This window comes from Jatropha curcas, chromosome 4 (assembly GCF_041381405.1).
Source record: "Jatropha curcas cultivar XTBG-Jc1 chromosome 4, XTBG_Jcur_1.0, whole genome shotgun sequence".
NCBI lineage: Eukaryota > Viridiplantae > Streptophyta > Magnoliopsida > Malpighiales > Euphorbiaceae > Jatropha > Jatropha curcas.
The window spans coordinates 6100586-6118903 of NC_143154.1; the positions used below are offsets into that span (position 1 = coordinate 6100586).

Genomic DNA, 18318 nt, shown 5'->3' on the forward strand with positions numbered 1-18318 from the left:
GCGACTTTCACAATTTACCTTTTTCTGTGTTTTTCTCATATTTAAAAATAAAATTTTTAAAATATGAAATTTCTATTATTAATAATATTTTTATAATTTTATGAGTTAAAAGTTTTAATATTTTTAACTAATTTTCAATATTACAATCAAATAAAGGAAAATAAATCATTTAAAAAATATTTTTTGAGAAAAATATTTCTCTTAAAAAATATTTTATTTTTTGAAAACAAACAGTGCCTAAGACTCAAAAAAAGGCCCAATGTAGTCATTTAAAATCAGCCGAATGATCTGAATAAGAGCTCCCCTCAATCTATTGGGCTTCAGCCCAATCTCCAAAACCCGAGCAAAATGGCAATGCCAAGTTAGTTCGGAATTCTGTTGCGAAAATGTAAAGAAATGTTATGATGTATAGTACTCTACAGTGCTTCCCTATTAATCACTTGCAGGTTATGTTGAAGTCTACCCCATTGAGTATTAACCGTTGAAATATTTCTACATTCTTACGTAAAATTTTCAAGCATTTCCTTATGTATTTTCATTCAAGTAGTTACACACAGTAGGCTTGTGCGGTTAGACAAGGCCTAGCCTTACACTGGTCAAGGCCCCAAATATGGGCCGTGACAGTGTATTTCACTCATAGAACTAAGTGAGCTAGCGTAGGACATAGAACCCACATCCGACCAGTCAAATACTTCCAACCAGTCTAGAAAATCAGTTTGAGCCTCAAACTGCTGATCTCCTATATCAAAACCTGCTTCACCAGATAGGCTATGAACATTAACATTTGGAGAATTCATGGGTCCAACTGATCCTTCAGGCTGTAGGATTCTCTTTTTGCTCCTCCACAATCAAGTTTCCATATTTCTTCAGCAGATACAGAAGGTATTTCAAGACCTTCTGTTTGGGAGGATCATTGTCACCAACTTTATCTAACAGTTTCCTGATTGATCTTTTCTCTATTAGTATGGCCCTTGCAGATGTTATATGAAGTCTTGAAGCAGCAATTTGAAGTGTTTTTATTTCAGAATATTCCACTGAATCAGATTGAGAAGTGCCCAGCTGAAGCAGTTCGCGCATAACCTTACCAGCCTCTTTATCGGAAGAGTCCAGCATAAATATTGCTGCATTTAGATCATCAATAATGCGAGAGATCTGCAAAAGAAAGTTAAATTATCCTTTTTACCGAAGAACTGATGCTCAAGAATACGAGTATGATAGAGAAATTACAAAATAGACTTAAGCTGATGCTGATCTAAAAAAACAGGCGCTGGTGTTGTTTTCTGTAAACTAGATACTCAACTAGTAAATAACAGATAAACTAGCAAAAACAACAAAAAGAATGCTGCAAATTGCAACATGGAATAAACAGGATTCAGGGGGTCCATTTGTTAGTAACATGTAGATTATATATTGATGACCTGGAAAGAAGGAATTAGATTCCATTTTGTGTACTTTGGACCCTGAATTTGAGCAATCACCAATCAGATTGTTGCAGAAAACTATTCCAGCAGTAATTGCATCCCCATTTCAGGGAAACAAATCACCAAAACCAAGAGAGAGATATGATGGGCATAGAGAGAGCTTTATTACTATTGATACGAGGTATAAACAACATTTGAATAAGTTTGATGTAAATATTCTAGCATCAGGAAATAAACATGTTGAGGCAAGAAAACCAACGAATTTTTACAGACAAACAGGTTCTGCAATTTTCTCACTGAAGAATGCCTGTTATCCACATAGAGGCACAAAGAGAGAGAGAGAGAGAGAGAACAAAAAGAAAACTCCAAAGGCATGTATATTTACAAACCTCAGAAGCCGACGGAGTTGGAACCACAGTTTGGATATCGCCTAAACTTTCTTCAAAATTGTTCCTCATTCCTTGACATCTTGAAACTATGAATTCTCCTGTTATTACCTAAAAGTGATGCAAGAAGCACTATCAACCACAAATTAATGGATTAAGTGAATGTACTGCTGATACCGGAGAGTAAAAGGAATGGAAAAATAAAATTAATATTCCAATTTCTACACAAATATTGAATGTTTCAGAGCATGAATTTCCCAATGACAAAATATGACAAAGGAAAATCCATCTGAAAACATATTGTTTATGAAATTTAAGGATAAAACAAACATCAAGATAAAAATTACATCTAACATCTATAACTGACACAGACAAATTTGTGAATGTATATGCATACACATGCATCCATGAATGATGAATTTCTTATTTTATCCACTTTCTTTATCTGAAAGTGTTTAAGCATACTTTCTTTATCTGAAAGTATTTCAGAATACTTACCATATATAGTTTACTAGACTCACAGCAGGACAGAAGAATCTGCTTGGCTTTCTCAATTGTCTCATTTAACCAGGGCAGTTTTAACCAGGGCCAAGCTGCTTTTTCTATTTCTGGAAACAGTTTTTCAATTCTATCAACTAATTTCATTAATTCTATGCACATCAAATAATGCACCTGCAAAGATGAATAAAATTAAGATAGCTTGAAAACAATAGAACTGAATCAAATGAAGGCTAAAACAAATACAGAAGAACAAAAAAAAGTGCAATGTAAAATTCCTTTACTAGATAAATCATCAACCATTTTCAGGAAGCAGTTCATTCATCAGTCTCCAAAGTATGGCCATTCCTCTGTCACAGCACTGTAACTCACTCATTTGGCAGCAAAAGGAAAACATGCCATAAACAGCAAAAGGAAAACATTCCTCTGTCACAGCACTGAATCAAATGAAGGCTAAAACAAATACAGAAGAACAAAAAAAAGTGCAATGTAAAATTCCTTTACTAGATAAATCATCAACCATTTTCAGGAAGCAGTTCATTCATCAGTCTCCAAAGTATGGCCATTCCTCTGTCACAGCACTGTAACTCACTCATTTGGCAGCAAAAGGAAAACATGCCATAAACAGTTAAAAAGCAACAAGGCACAAGGTTTTTCATACTCATAAGTTCAAATTAGACAACTAAATCTCTACAACACCATAAAAGAAACATTTCAAAGGACATGTTTGGCTCACAAATCACCTCTGTAACAAGGAACATATTTTATTGTCAATCTACTCTAATTCATTCAGGAAGTACATTAATTAGATGCCAGAAACACGAAAGCAAACTAATAAAGTTTGATCTGCAGATATTCCATGTAAATTTTAACAATGCAGAATACAATTAAACAGCATATTTGAAGTCAGATATTGCAGAAGTCCAAAATATATTGACTTGTGACACTATACCTTAAACGAAAAGAGGTATGGCAGTGGTTCCACTACATCATCACCTTCATCCGCCATTCAAAGTGAAGAATGCAGGTTCTGCACATTAATTAAAGTAAAAGGTAAGGGATAGCTAAACAAAAGCATAACATATAACTAATCAAAAGATATTTATTATAAGAAAGAAAGATCACATAACTACACTGACTTATAAGCAGCAAATATCAACAGCACTAGCAGTTAACAATAAAATTTGAGTTCAGATTTCCACAACTTATGATACTAGTTTATAAATGAAAATCACAACAGACCCAGACAACAAAAAGATGCCCCGGGGGGGAACTAACTGCCTATGTTTATCAAGTTGAGAATTCTTAAGGGTAGAAATAATCATCATTGAAAGACTCATAATTATGTTGCTATCAGAATAAAATTTGAGAATTGAACGTTTGAAAAGATGAGGTGATGTTTGCATAGATATGTCAAATTAGTGTATCCCCCACCCTATCTTCCCCGTCCCAACAACAACGACAACAATCAAGTAAACAAGTGCATACACAAATAGATGGCTTAATTTATCCAGATAGACTTACTGATCATAGGCCATAATTTAAGACGCTTTTGAATAAAAAATAATCAATTAACCAAATAGCATACTTATACATCAGTGATCTTAAGCATTCCTAAAATTTTCTAAGGCCAACCAATTGGTTTCCTAGGCATACATTTGGAAGAAAATGAAAAACTTCATTGAATCCATCTTATTAACTACTATTCTTACGAATCATATAAGCGAAGGAGCAGAGAAACAATAAAAAACAAAAAAGTAAGAGAGCCTCACCTGGTAATTTGAAAACACAACTACTATAAGAAGCACCTCCTCAGCTAATATGGAAGCAACAAAAAACACGAACTATTCCTTTCCTTAACAAAAAGTTAGCACTTCAACATACAAGCTAGCAAAAACCGAATTCTTGAATCACAAAATTTCCCTCAACCACATTGGTTCCTGGAATAAATACAGATTCTTGGAAAATTCTTTAAGCTCAGCTCTAAAACCAACAGAAGACAGTTCAAAGCGAACCCAACTAAGAGCGAAATTCAAGTTGCTAAAGCAAAGAGAAAGGAACAAGCCAAGAGAATATTTGTAGATGATGATGATGATGATGCTGCTGCTAAACAATACACAGAATATATGCACATATATCTTCTTTTTCATCAAAACCCAACTTCCACTAAACAAAGAGACAAAACCCAGAATTATTTTTCCCAAAAAGAACGAGAAGAAGAGAGAATTCTGCTTACAGACCTCCAAAAAAAGGAAAAAGAAATAGTTTGATTCTCAGGACATCCGAGTCTTTGCACAAAAGAAAGAAAAGGAAAGAAAAAGAAACCGGAGAAAAAGTAATTTCCAATAATTTAGACGTAAAAGAGACTCGTCAAGGCGTCAACCAGGAAATATTTGCAGGCCGATCTTACTATTATGCAAGTCTGATGATAATTATCATGTTTTACTGGTTGCCTCGAAAAGAAATAGGAAAGAAGCAATCACGAGCCAGCGGCTGTCCCTTCTACTGTACACGACAAATCAAAACCGCAGTGCTATCATATTACCATGTTTTTTTCTTTTAACGGTTTGTAAAGCTTTATTCTGATGGCTGCGGTAGTGGGTGAGCACGAGTTGATTTAGTGCGGTTTGAAAAAATTTTCGGAATCAAATAAAAACTGAGGGTAACATTGTTAATCCAAATCAAACCATTTTATCAATAAAATTAAATTAAATCAAATCAAACCGCAACAAAACGGTTTGGTGTAGTTCGGTTTGCAGTTTGATATCATTAAAATAATTATAAATTGTTTTAACTATAATTAAACATAAGAAAAAATCTATAACTAGCAAAAAATTGCTCAATTGGTTGATAACATAAAGCATAACATATAAATATCAATTTCTGCAATTTAAATTTATAAAAACAATAAAATTAAATGTAACTAATGACATTAAAAACTAAGAAATGACATTAAAAAATATATAACTAGCAAACAAATTTCTTTCAATACTTAAAGAACATAAGAAATGACATTAAAAACTAAGTTACAGGTTTGGAATTTATTATTAATGGGATTTTGATTCGGTTTTAAATGGTTTAATTAAATAAAAATCAAATCAAATTATTTTGAATGTGGTTTATTAAATTATAAATCAAACCAAACTAGTTAAAATTAAAATTTAACGCACAGTGGACCCTGGTAGTGTGGCATGTTCCTTCATTGATGCTGTTAACGCACAATGGCTTGAACTCATCTGTGTACGTCATACGCAATAAATTTTTGGAAAAAGCAATCCAAGCATAGAAGATCGGGAGAAGTTATTTTATCGTCCAAATCAATTAAAAGACCAGTTGTTTCTATGAAGATTTATATCGGTCAAAGTTATCTTCAAGCGGAAAAATCTAATATTATTTCTTTTAATTTTAGTTTTATTATTCAAAAAAATATAGATAATTCTTTTGTTGTTGAAGCATCAGTGAATTTTCTATTAATTATGATAGTAAGTTGTATGTTTGGACTAATTGAGTATTTATAATACTTGATTTTATTATTAATGAATTATATTTCCCAAAAAAATTATATTTCTCTTATTAAAAAATATTTATTTGCTATAATAACATTTTATCCACTATTAAATTTTAAAATTATATTTGTTCTAAAATAAATTTATTAATAATAATTGTTTACACTTATCTATAGTATCAATCTTTTTATGATGTGCGTTAATAGCATCTTCTACTTCCTTCTTCGACACATCCGATGAGCTTGCTTTCTCATTTTCTTCCCTCGGCTTGATCAGATCCAGCTGATAAACTCGACCATTGCGGGTCATATGATTCACTGCTCTTGTTCATCATCCGAAAGGTGATAGTGAGGGATCATGTTGCACTATCCCTACAAATGCTCTTCTTCGACACATCCGAGGCCAATAGTAGTGGCGTGTGCCATTACGTATGGCATTCACCACTTCCCTGTGCCTCAAACCATAAGTGCCCAAAATCCTCTTATTTTTTATCCAATAAATGTCCCGATCGATGCAATGATCCTCTGGCCAAGCTCCAACCTTTAAAGGTTTGTGATGCGCATTAGGTCATATATGGATCAAATAAACAAATGAAACATGATTGAGAGCATTGATTGGTGGATTTGTTCATACTTCTAGGATGAACATCAAGATTATAAGCTCAAATCTTGTTAAAACCTTTAAATTTCTGTTATTTAATTATTGTCTTTTACTTTACTACCACTTTATTATTTCTCTCCTTTAAATTCTTTTTATTTAGTTTAATGTTCATTGTTATTGTGCTAACCCATTATTTATTAATCTTGTATCATTTTCATTCATCATATTCATGCTTGTTGGATGATTGATTGTGTTGTGATCTTATAATTAATTTATACTTTTGTGAGTATTTGTTATTCTTTATGTTTGTTGTTTGCGGTTTGTATTTTCTTTTTTGATTTAAGTTTTATTGCAAAATGTAAAGGGTCCATAAGGATTCCTATTAAATCTTGCTTATAATAGATAGATTGGATTTGGAAAATTTGGAGGGTTTAAGAGTAGATTATAATAATTAGGTTAGTATGTATTCTATTCTCCTCACCTCCTCTTCTTTAGATGGTTTATTTCATGTTGTATGGATGAGATTGAATGTGTATTTGATATGTTTTCTAAAATGCATAAAAGGTTTTACATCTCAATTTTTAGTTAATTACATTATTAAATTATTGTGAATTAATGGACAACTAGGAGGCTGGCTTAGTCAGGCCAAATGGGTGACTACCACCTTTCCATTTCGTACCTAACTCCCAGACCCTATCTCTGGTTTAAAACTGGATTAGTCGATTTCAAAGAATGGACTAATTCGAGAATTTTCCCTAATAAGGATAACAACTCCAAAATAAACTCTTATCAAAGCAAGAGAACCTTTTTCCAAGGATTAAACGGGTTTAATAAAGAGAACCATTTTAATAAATAAAATAAAGCAAGCTCGTTCGATTCGATCCTTTCTAATCTTTTGAAAAAAATATGACATCCTCATCACCGAAACAATAAAGGATGGTTTCGAGGAAGCGAGATAGTCTGCCAGACAGTACGAAAACCTCCAATTGTACTAGGCACCAGTTTGTGAAGCAAACAATAATCTTCTCTACGAAGCCCTAGCAACTCTACAACAACAACAAATAATCCTTGATTATCGTGGCCACAGCGATGGATTTTTTTCCTATTTGATGTTTGTCTTTTAGCTATCTACGGCTCTTTTGTTTCATTTTTATTTATTTTTTTACTTTTTTAATTATTGTTAATTAACTGGATGTAAATTGACAGCAAATTTATTAATGATCAAGGGGTAATACGGACATTATTTTGTCACTGACGAAAAATAAAGGTAATTTAGACGGAGGGTGGTAATTTTAGACAAATGTTAATTTAGAGAGGCTTGAGTTAGTGGCTAAGCATAGGAATCATGTGTTAATTTCACTATAATATAGGAAGGTGTCTTTTTTTTTCCAAAAAAAAAAAATTATTGAAGTAAAAAATGTATTACATTAGCTATTAAAAAAGATTAGTAAAATATTTTTAATTACCTAGTTGTATCCAACAAGCTAAATAGCCAAGGCAAACTATAAAACTAAAAATGCAATTCTTCTTCATGAAACATGAATAGCCTAGGCCTAGCCAAGTAACCCAACCGACTCCAAATTGCAATCCAAGGATTAAGGATCAATTACCTACTCATACTTGAAGCTTGGAAGGATGTTGGATAGTTGGAGTGTAGACTGTGCAGGAAAGAAGTTTGTTTCTTTTGTTTTTTTAGTATTTCCTTTGTTTTCTTTTTTTAGAGAAAATTTCCTTTTTGGATATATTTTTTATATAGAGAATTTTACTCTAAATAGTAACTTTGGGATGCAAGCCAAGTTAAAAAGGCTAGAATGCCCTTGGAGTGTATGTGTTTATTTTAGGATTGAAGTTCAACAATCAAGGAAAGTGGTAGACACAAATATTTTCCGCATTTAATGTATGTTTGTTTCAAGGGACAAGTTATTAGCTCACTTTTTCATTTCGTTTTATAGTAACAGTGGTCGTTTATTTATATTTGGCCAGAAAATTAACGTTCCAATATTAAAAGTCAAAATAATTGCCATATGAATACAAAGCTAGCCTTATTTCTATATTTGATTATTATTTGTCAACTTTTATCATTGTAAATTTGGCCACAACCATTGATTTCAGGAACGAATATATGTTAGACTTAGTTAAGTTTTGAAAACGGTCACATTTTGTTTTTAAAAGTGTAGGTGTGTTAGTTAATGGTTGTGAATTTCTGTAAGCCATTTTGTTGCATTTTTATTATTAGTCGCGCACTTCTGTAAGCTATTTTGTTGCCTTGTTACTATTACCTGTGCACTTTTTCAATATTTATTTGTGTTAGGTAACGGTTATAAACTTATGTAAGTCACTTTGTGGTATTGTTATTATTAGTTGTGTATTTCTGTGAGTCATTTTGTGGCCTTATTATTACTAGTCATTTTCAACATTTATTATTTTCTATGTTAGGTAACGATTGTGAACTTCTATAAGCTACTTTTGCTTATTTATTATTAATCATGCACTTCTATAAACCATCTTGTGACCTTCTATAACTTACTATTATTAGTTGTACTTTTTTGAAAATATGAAGTTGTCACGCATTTTGCTAGATTATTAAAAAAAAATTATGGCTTTAAACTCATACTAAAACTTAAATGTAGCTAAAATTTAGTGAGTTTTGAAAACGACCACATTTTGTTTTGAAAAGTGTAGGTGTGTTAGTTAATGGTTGTGAACATTTGTAAGCCATTTTGTTGCATTTTTATTATTACTCGCGCACTTCTATAAGCCATTTTGTTGCCTTGTTACTATTAGCTGTTCACTTTTTCAATATTTATTTGTATTAAGTAACGGTTATAAACTTATGTAAGTCACTTTGTGGCATTTTTATTATTAGTTGTGCATTTCTGTGAGTCATTTTGTGACCTTATTATTACTAGCCATTTTCAATAGTTATTGTTTTCTATATTAGGTAACGATTGTGAACTTCTGTAAGCTACTTTTGCTTATTTATTATTAATCATGCACTTCTGTAAACCATCTTGTGGCCTTCTATAACTTACTATTATTAGTTGTACTTTTTTGAAAATATGAAGTTGTCACACATTTTGCTAGATTGTGCACTTTTTTAAAAAAAAATTGTGGCTTCAAACTCATACTAAAACTTAAATGTAGCTAAAATTTAGTAAAGTCACAGAAGTTTTCTTTCTTTCAAATTAAAACTTATTAAGAGGCCAAATATAGTAATTGTTATTTTTCCGTTTCTAGGCACATTTATGTAAAGATCCCCATTGTAATAAGTGCGATAGAGTTAATAAAGAAGATTAGAAGTGATACCCAAAAGATGCAAGTAAGCAATAAATGCACTTTTTGGTACTGCCTTTTGTGTTAGCTATTATTCTCGTAATTGATGAAGAAATGAACTCTTTTTAAATAAATTTTAGATAGAAAAATTTATTTAACGAACTTTCTTAATTTAAGAATTTTTTCTGTTTTCTCTAAATAAAGAGAACAGAGAGAGTATATATTGTATTACCTAGGTTTTAGCCATTTCTAAAATTAATTTTCATACAATAGTTTTTGCTTCTTTTTCAATTCATTCATTACTTTATGTCTAGATTTATTTAGAACCTTTGGGTTTTTCTTATCAAATGTTAATTGTGTATTTATTGTAATAATTTTAGTTAATTTTTGACATAGATTTAAAGATTTCAGGGTCTAGAATTTATTTGTGATTTTGTTGAATTGTAATTATAAATTTGTAATGATGAATTGACGATTGAAAATGATGATTTTGTACTTCTTGTTGAATGGAAAAAAAGAATGAACTATGAATGGATGATGATGAATTGAGATGTTAGATATTAGATACTACTTCATTACTTTGTCTTTTCGGATTAGAATTAGAAATTTTCCTTGAATTTTCTAAAGGCAAAGCCAAGCAATCCAGCTATATTAAAATCTTGATTTTTTTTTTCTTTTTTTCTTTTCGGACAATGAAAAATGGGTATAGAAAGGAAATTTAGAAGAGAGACAAGTATTATACCAAGTTGTAGAGCTAAGAGTGAGAGAGGGACATATAGATAGCAATAAGGTAAAAAGGAAGAGACATGATGCATGTCACACAAGTGACAAAGCATTTCATTTTTTAATTACACGCTTTTATAAGTGAATGATGAAAGTTTCTTTATTAGATCACTTTGCACTTGGTTTGCTAATTTTGCATTTTTGTTTACTATTCTATTTTTTTATAAAAAAAAATTCTTGAATTTTTCTCTTTAATTAATGAACTCGTGTCATGTTGATATTAAATTTTCACTTGGTTATTAGTTAATTGATTAATAATTATTTTGTAAATCTCATTAGACATAAATTGTATAAGTATAAATATTTAAGGTAATCTTGCTTGCTTGCTTTATTGGTTATTAAAATTAATTGATTGCTTGCTTAATTCTTTTTTTTTTTAAAAAAAAAAAACCCTATATTACTATAAGACAAGCTTCTAATTATATATTATATTTTTTTATTCAATGTATGAACATTATTTGATTATTAGAAAGCATGGAAAGATATTTCAAGCAAAAATCAATTTTTGAACCTGAATCAATATAAGCACCTACTCATTAACAAAAAGATCATGATAGAGAATGTCAAATTCAAAAAGGAGTGGCTTTCAGTTTGAGAGTAATAATCTTCTAGCAGATCTAGGATTATGAAAACCAATCATGAATTATCATCTTAATACTCAAGATGAAATTAGAAGAGTATATTTACAAAAAGGGCATTGTCAACCTCATTTTCTTGATTTCACACAAATTTTACAAGGTAACATCATGAAGCGATTTAACCCATCTTGGTTGGAATATAATACTATAAAAGAACGGCACATTACTTGTATTGTTACCTTTTTAGATTAATAGCAAAGAACGTGAAGGTGGTGGTGATGCTTCTATTGTGGAAGGGTTTACTAAATGCCTCTATTGATTGTGTTCGGTTTCTTCTATGATAAGACTTATCTTTCCGTGGACGTGATGAATCCTGCAATTCTTGAAATCGAGGAAATTTTTTAGAAATTTAAAAGTTTCTAGATGAGCACACTGAAGATATGAAAGAGTTACTATTGATAAGTATTCTAGAAATCTTAAATTGATATCTTGAGATATTCAGAATGATATTGTCATTCCTTTTGCTATTGAAACCATCAATATCATCATTAAAGCTCTTACTGATGCTTTTTTTTTCTATTCTAGTGGATGAAGCCCATGACATATTAACTAAAGAGCAAATGGTAATTGTTATACGTTATGTGAACAAGCAAGGTCAAGTAATTGAGCACCTTTTAGGCATTATGGATGTCAAAGACTCTACTATTTTATCACTGTTAAAGCATTATTTGCCAAACATAAGCTAAGCATTTCCAGAATACGCTGCCAAGGCTATGATGGGGTAACTAATACATAAGGGGAATTTAACCATCTTAAAACTTTAATACTAAAAAGAATGAAAGTTTCTTTCATGTTCATTGCTTTGATCAACAATTTTAGTTAGCATTTATTGTTGTTGCAAAAAATCATGTGTATGTTGCTTTTTTGTTCACTTTAATAACAAATGTGGTAAATATTATTGGAAGCTCTTTCAAACTGCATGACTTACTTATAGAGTCTAAATTTATTGAAATTTTAAAAGCACTTGAAAGTGGTGAACTTAAGAGTGGACAGGGAAAAATCAAGAATCTACTTTGAAGTGGGCTGGAGATACAAGATGGAGTTCACATTATTATACTTTGATTAGCTTAATAAAAATAGAAGGGGCAAGAAATTGGCTAAAAAAGGAGCTAGCATGGAACCAAAAAAGAAAAGGGTCCTCCCACGATCTATTCTATTAGCCTTTGTCATGGAAAATGGAAAGTCAGAGCAAAGAGTTGAAGCTTGCACTTTATTAGATTCATTAGAATAGTTTGACATTTCCTTTTGTCTTCTTCTAATGAGAAACATATTATGAATTACTTATGATTTGTCACAAGCACTACAATAAAAGAATCAAGATATTGTGAATGCAATGACTTTGATTAAAATAGCTAACAACGATTGTGAATTATGAGAGATGATGGATGAAAATTTTTGTTAAATGAAGTTTCCCTATTTTGTAAATAAAAATAACTTGGATGTTCTTGACATGGATGGTATGCATATCCTTCGAGGACGATCTCGATGCATTGTAGAAAAATGACAAATATGCATCATTACAAGTGGAGCTATTTTATATTGTGATAGATTTACAACTCAAAGAGCTCAATCGTCGTTTTAATGAAGTGAATACTGAGTCGCTTATATGTGTTTCATACTTGATCCAATTAATCTATTTATTGCTTATGATAAGGAAAAAATGCTCCATCTTGTTCAGTTTTATCCTATTGAATTTCTATCAGTCCAATTTAGTGTTCTTAATAATCAATTTTATATATATATATATATATATATATATATATATATATATATATATATATATATATATATATATATATATATATATATATATAAATCCCTTATACTACCATCGATCGACAGAGCGGAACGACCAAAAAAAGAAGTGAAGTTAGAAAGTCGTATGATAGATGGTAACTACTATCTTGTATGGTGCGGGGGGGTAATCGGCGTACTCTGATCAGTGGGGGGGAATCTTTGGCTCTATATATATATATATATATATATATATATATATATATATATATATATATATATATATAAATCTCTTATACTACCATCGATCGACAGAGCGGAACGACCAAAAAAAGAAGTGAAGTTAGAAAGCCGTATGATAGATGGTAACTACTATCTTGTACGGTTCGGGGGGTAATCGGCGTACTCTGATCAGTGGGGGGGAATCTTTGGCTCTATCGAACATACAGGGAATTGGAGGTAGCATTCTACCGATGTTAAGTCATGGACTGGTTTCTTCAGCCCTTTTTCTATATATATATATATATATATATATATATATATATATATATATCTCATTGATGTGAAGTCCAATTTTGAGCTTTCAAATATGATCAGAACTGGTGATCTTACTGAGAAAATGATAAAGGAAAGAAACATATTTTGTATCCATTAAATTTAGGAGGTTATGATTGAAGCAATAGGCAAAATAAAAATAATAATAACTCAAGCAAAATAATAGCTTTAAGATTAAGAAGTAAAATGATAAGAAGAAAAGTTTTTGATGTAAAATAATAAGAAACTCTACTGTCAAAGAAAAATAAAATTTTTATGGTGATTTTATATTTAAGAACTAAACATATATATTGATAATAATCTATAATAAATTAGTATTTAATAATATTTCTAATTGAGTAATAGTTAAATTCTTCATATGTCTTATGTTTTACTATTGGAAGTACCAATAACAAATTTAAATAAGAAGTACCGGTTTTTTAATTATTTTAACTAAATTATTTTTATTATTTTTTTACAATTGTAAATTATAAGAGTTAACTATAATAGCTAGGTTAGTTGTAGACATCAATTTATCATTTCTTTTTTGACCATTTTATTATTTTATTAATAGTTTTATTTAAAATATTTTTTGATTTTGCAAAAATACTAAGATCCTTTAAAATATTAATTTTTTATTTCATAATAATAAATGACTAAAAAATTTTTTGTTTTATTTTATAAAAATATTAAAATTGAATTTGAGTTAAAATATTTGTTTTCTTTTTAAATATTAACCTTTTTAATTAAACTCAATATTAATTTTTTATTTTGTTCATTTAATTATTCATAAACTTAGCAGGGATATTTTAGAAATCCAATATCCTCCATTCGTACTTTTGTATAAGACCGTGCATTGCAAGTTGTTACTCGTTAAATATACCCGATAAAATAATTACGTGTAATTTATTTATTTTTACATAGTATTTTATTAATTTTTCAAAGACAATATAAAAATTCAATTTAATCATAATTATCACACATAAAAATCGGTGCAAACCACCACCATACATGTCTAGCATTTGAGAAAATTTTCCAATAATTTTTTTTACAATAGTTTTTTTTCCACCAAATGGAATAGTTATAAAGTTGAAAATAAATATTCATAAACGTTTGATCAAGATCTCGCCACATATAAAAATAAATATTGATAATCAAATTCAAAAAATTTTTTGTGATATCATACCAAAATAAAATGAGAACTCTTCAATAGTCAATATCCTTAATAGTAAAAGCAAGAATCTCTTGATAGCGTAAAGTTTTCAACAAACTATTAATAATAAAAATAAAAAAATCCTTATAGTAGCAAAAAATAAAAAATAGTTATTTGATAGAATAAATTTTCAATTGAGTTGTAATTTAAATATTTTTCATTTATTGTCATTTTAATTTTCTGTATTTGAGTGGACAATTTAATTAATTTTTTCAATTTAATTTAATACTATCATATAGAGCCAAAGATTAGGCTTATAGTTTCTAATTTACAATGCTTATAGTTTTTACTGTCTCTTTAATAAAAATATTTGAAATATGTCATTAACCTCCTTCTGAGAATGATTAGGCTTAATGCATTTTACATGTACTGTTATTTCAGGTTTGAACCGATGTGTGAAGAGTTGTAGATTGAGATGATTGAATTATTTGAGACTTATCAAGAGAAACAATATTTCAGATGAAGAAGAAAACTTAATTCTCAGACGCTATTAACTATTGATTGTTAGACATGAGTTCATAAGGGCAAAAAGAGAATTATTTATTATTTTAATTAATTAAAATAATGTGTTCTGTTATACATGTATAAGCGGTCATTGATTGCAAGTAGACTTCAAGAATGAACAGACAATGAAACAAAAACTTTGTTGTAAACTTTCAGTAGGTTTTGGAATAAACAGACCACGACAGTTGTTAAACGCTGTAACAAATTGGTGTTTCTTTAGAGATTTCTTCATTTTCAGCAGAAAAAAGATTCTAATTGTTAATAATAAATATAAATTTATATTTTAATGCTCTAAAATATTTTTACGAAAAGTGAAATTTTAATTTGTATCTATATTAGAATTTTCAATTTTTTTTTCTACATTATTTATATAATAATTGTTTATATTTGAATATTGAATTTTTTTATTTATTTTCTATGTTTTTTACCACTTACAATACCATTTTGAAATACTAATTTTCAGAAGTTTCATAGTAGCAAAAACAAAAAATTTCTAAATTCTGTTATACGAAGTTAATTAGGAAACACTTATTATATTAAAAATAATTCGAATGTTGAATCATTTATGTTCAAACTGTTGTACTTAATATTTAAATTTTAATTTTATTATATAAATATTACAAAATTACATTGAATAATTTTATTTTTAAAAATTAATATTTGTTTGAAAATATAATATATTTCTATATTATCTATATCTGTATTTTACTTGAACTTTTTATTTTATTTTATCTTTTCTATTTCAAAATTGGATTACTTTTTTTTTTTTTTATCCACCCGCAGGTATGCGGAACAATAGTTAGAAATTTGATCATTGGTACTGCATGTATGCGTTGTTAATCACCTCCACAATTAAAATTTTAAATAATATTAGTTTATTTTACTTTTTAGCCAACTGGACAAATTGACACATTTTCTTTTAGCTATTTTTATTACTTTGATATAAGGAAAATATTAAAAAAAAAAAGATAAGTATTAATTTCAAATAAGAATAATATTCCAGTTAGGAATTTTACATTAATTAGAAATTTCAATTAAGTATTTAATTAAATTAGTAAAAATTATTGTAAATCATTAGCTAATGTACTATATAAAAAGAATTTTTCCAAAAATTTTTTATTAGTTGGTGCAGTTTTTTTTTTTTGAGAGAACATTAGTTGGTGCAATTGAATTGTAAAGTGAGTAAATATAAGCAAAATGCCATGTAAATATGTTAGGTGAAATAATATTTAACCCAAAATAATTCAAAAATTAAAAAACAATTTGTTTGGGTAAAACTTTCCAACACTAACACTCGGATGAATATTTAACTTTAAATCAATAAATAAGTACTTTCGTGATTCCGAACACCAAAACATAGCCTAATGGCCTAATGGTAAGTGCATGTACGACGTGGCAATAGATCTATGTTCGAATTTCCTTTCCCAATACTCAAAAATTACTTTCATGATTCCTAAACCTACCATGTTTATAAGTTAATTAGGTAGAATAGATTCATTGTTTCATTTATTTCAACCGTCTATAGTGTAATAATATATAACTGCTTGAACCATAAGTCACAGGTATTTTTTATATTCGCTTATCAATCAATAATAATTTTTTTTAAGATAATCTTAGGATTTCATTAAAAAATTTTAAATCATTACAAATATTACAGGAAGGACATAACCCCTCTTTTGACGACCAAACATAGAATAAAAATTATAAAATAATTATTGTTCGCTGATCTAATAAGAAATCCTAATAAAAAATAGAAGGTGAACTTGAAGAAAACGGATAGATCTTCAAAAATGGTTGATTAGATGAACTCCCCTAATCTTCCATAAATTGCGTAATTATTCATGAATTAATTGCTTATGACGAACACAAAAGATTTGAACTACTAAATCCAATGGAGAAACAGGTCACACTACCAGACTCCAAAAGACGAAGATCATCGTATAATTAAAAAATTCTCCATAAATTGCAACCTATCCAAATAAACCAAACAAATGCAAACAACAAAACAAAACAAAACAAAACAAAACTCTATATAAAATGGAGAGATTATAAACTCCATACAATATGGAGATAAAACACAAACAATAGTAGAAATATAAATAATATGAATCTATCCCAGAATAAACACAGATATGTAATTTGTTTAACAAAAAACACAAAAATTTGCCTCCAAACTAGAAATATGAGGAGAGACTGTCACAAAAGACATGAATCAGCTCCTCCCGGTATCTACATGCTTGATTTTGTGTTTCAATAGAGAGAATGAAAGAAAATTTTAATGGTGAAAGGAAATAAAAAATAATAGTTAAAAATAAAAATATTAATAATCCAAATTAAATTGATATTCATAATTACGAAGCAAACAAAAATATTGTCAATAATTAGGAATACTTTAGGTGGAATCCTAATATGTTTATAAAATAAATCAAAACATATACTTACACATTAATTATTACGATCTAATCATAATTTCCTAATAGAATTTAGATTAAAATAGAAAATTAACATAACCAATAAAATTAAAAGTTTCTAATTAAAATATTACTAAATTATCCTTAATAATACTAATAAAATTAAAAGTTCGAAAGAGCATTTTAGCGAACTTGAAGTTTACTTCCCTCCTCTCATTTGTACTTTTATATATACCAGTCTTTTGTATGACGTGTATTACACATTGACTATATATATATATATATATAAGTTTTGTTTTGTTTAGATTAAAATAAATACGAGTGGTTAATTTATATTGTATTTTGCTGTACAAATTACTTGCAATGTTACTTATTATGTGCTTAATTCTATTTTTATGTAATGTAGTAATCTTAGAATAAAGTTCAACCCAATCCTTAGACCTAATCCTTTGGTAAATAATTTATAAATGCAGATTTTTAAAACCCTAATAGGTGCTCAAAAAGAAAATCAAGTCATCACTCAATCTCCAACCCACTGCTCTCAATCCCAAATCAATATCTATATACAACTATAACGAAGGATAATAATAAATTATTTTTACTGCTAGGTCAAGGAAAAGAAATGAGAAAATGATCTGAATTGATAATGAAAATCACTTTTACCACAGTGACAGTATTATTTACGCAGTGTCAGACAAAGAAATATATGTACATACTTTTAAGTCAAACAGATTTAGGATATAAAAAAAAATCAAGAAAATTAAAAATGTTTAACCATCAAGAAAAATGATCTGAATTGATAATGGAAATCACTTTA

At 28.9% G+C, this 18318-nt stretch overlaps 1 protein-coding gene across 4 annotated transcripts; it reads right to left on the bottom strand.

The window, feature by feature from the left end:
* Positions 1-447: 447 nt before the first annotated feature.
* Positions 448-4848, bottom strand: LOC105634495 (U-box domain-containing protein 5). 4 transcript variants are annotated; one of them, XM_089720785.1, is made up of 6 exons: positions 4078-4848; positions 3258-3335; positions 2606-2875; positions 2306-2479; positions 1811-1918; positions 448-1152 (listed from the first exon to the last, which is right to left on the bottom strand). In XM_089720785.1, the coding sequence occupies exons 3-6, from the start codon at positions 2624-2626 to the stop codon at positions 814-816; spliced, it is 642 nt and encodes a 213-aa protein (XP_089576911.1). In that variant the 5' UTR covers positions 2627-2875; positions 3258-3335; positions 4078-4848; the 3' UTR covers positions 448-813. The 4 variants fall into 4 exon arrangements, with proteins under 4 accessions (XP_089576911.1, XP_089576913.1, XP_089576912.1 ...); XM_089720787.1 differs by having other exon boundaries at positions 2590-2875; XM_089720786.1 differs by having other exon boundaries at positions 2606-2886.
* Between the last annotated feature and the right edge of the window lie 13470 nt (positions 4849-18318).

Excerpts from the sequence above, each read along its gene's own strand:
- LOC105634495 (XM_089720784.1), bottom strand. The coding sequence starts at position 3,314 with ATGGCGGATGAAGGTGATGATGTAGTGGAACCACTGCCATACCTCTTT. Across the intron at positions 2,480-3,257 it reads CATACCTCTTTTCGTTTAAG|GTGCATTATTTGATGTGCAT; the intron begins GTATAGTGTCAC and ends TCATCTTTGCAG. Across the intron at positions 1,153-1,810 it reads CAACTCCGTCGGCTTCTGAG|ATCTCTCGCATTATTGATGA; the intron begins GTTTGTAAATAT and ends TTTCTTTTGCAG.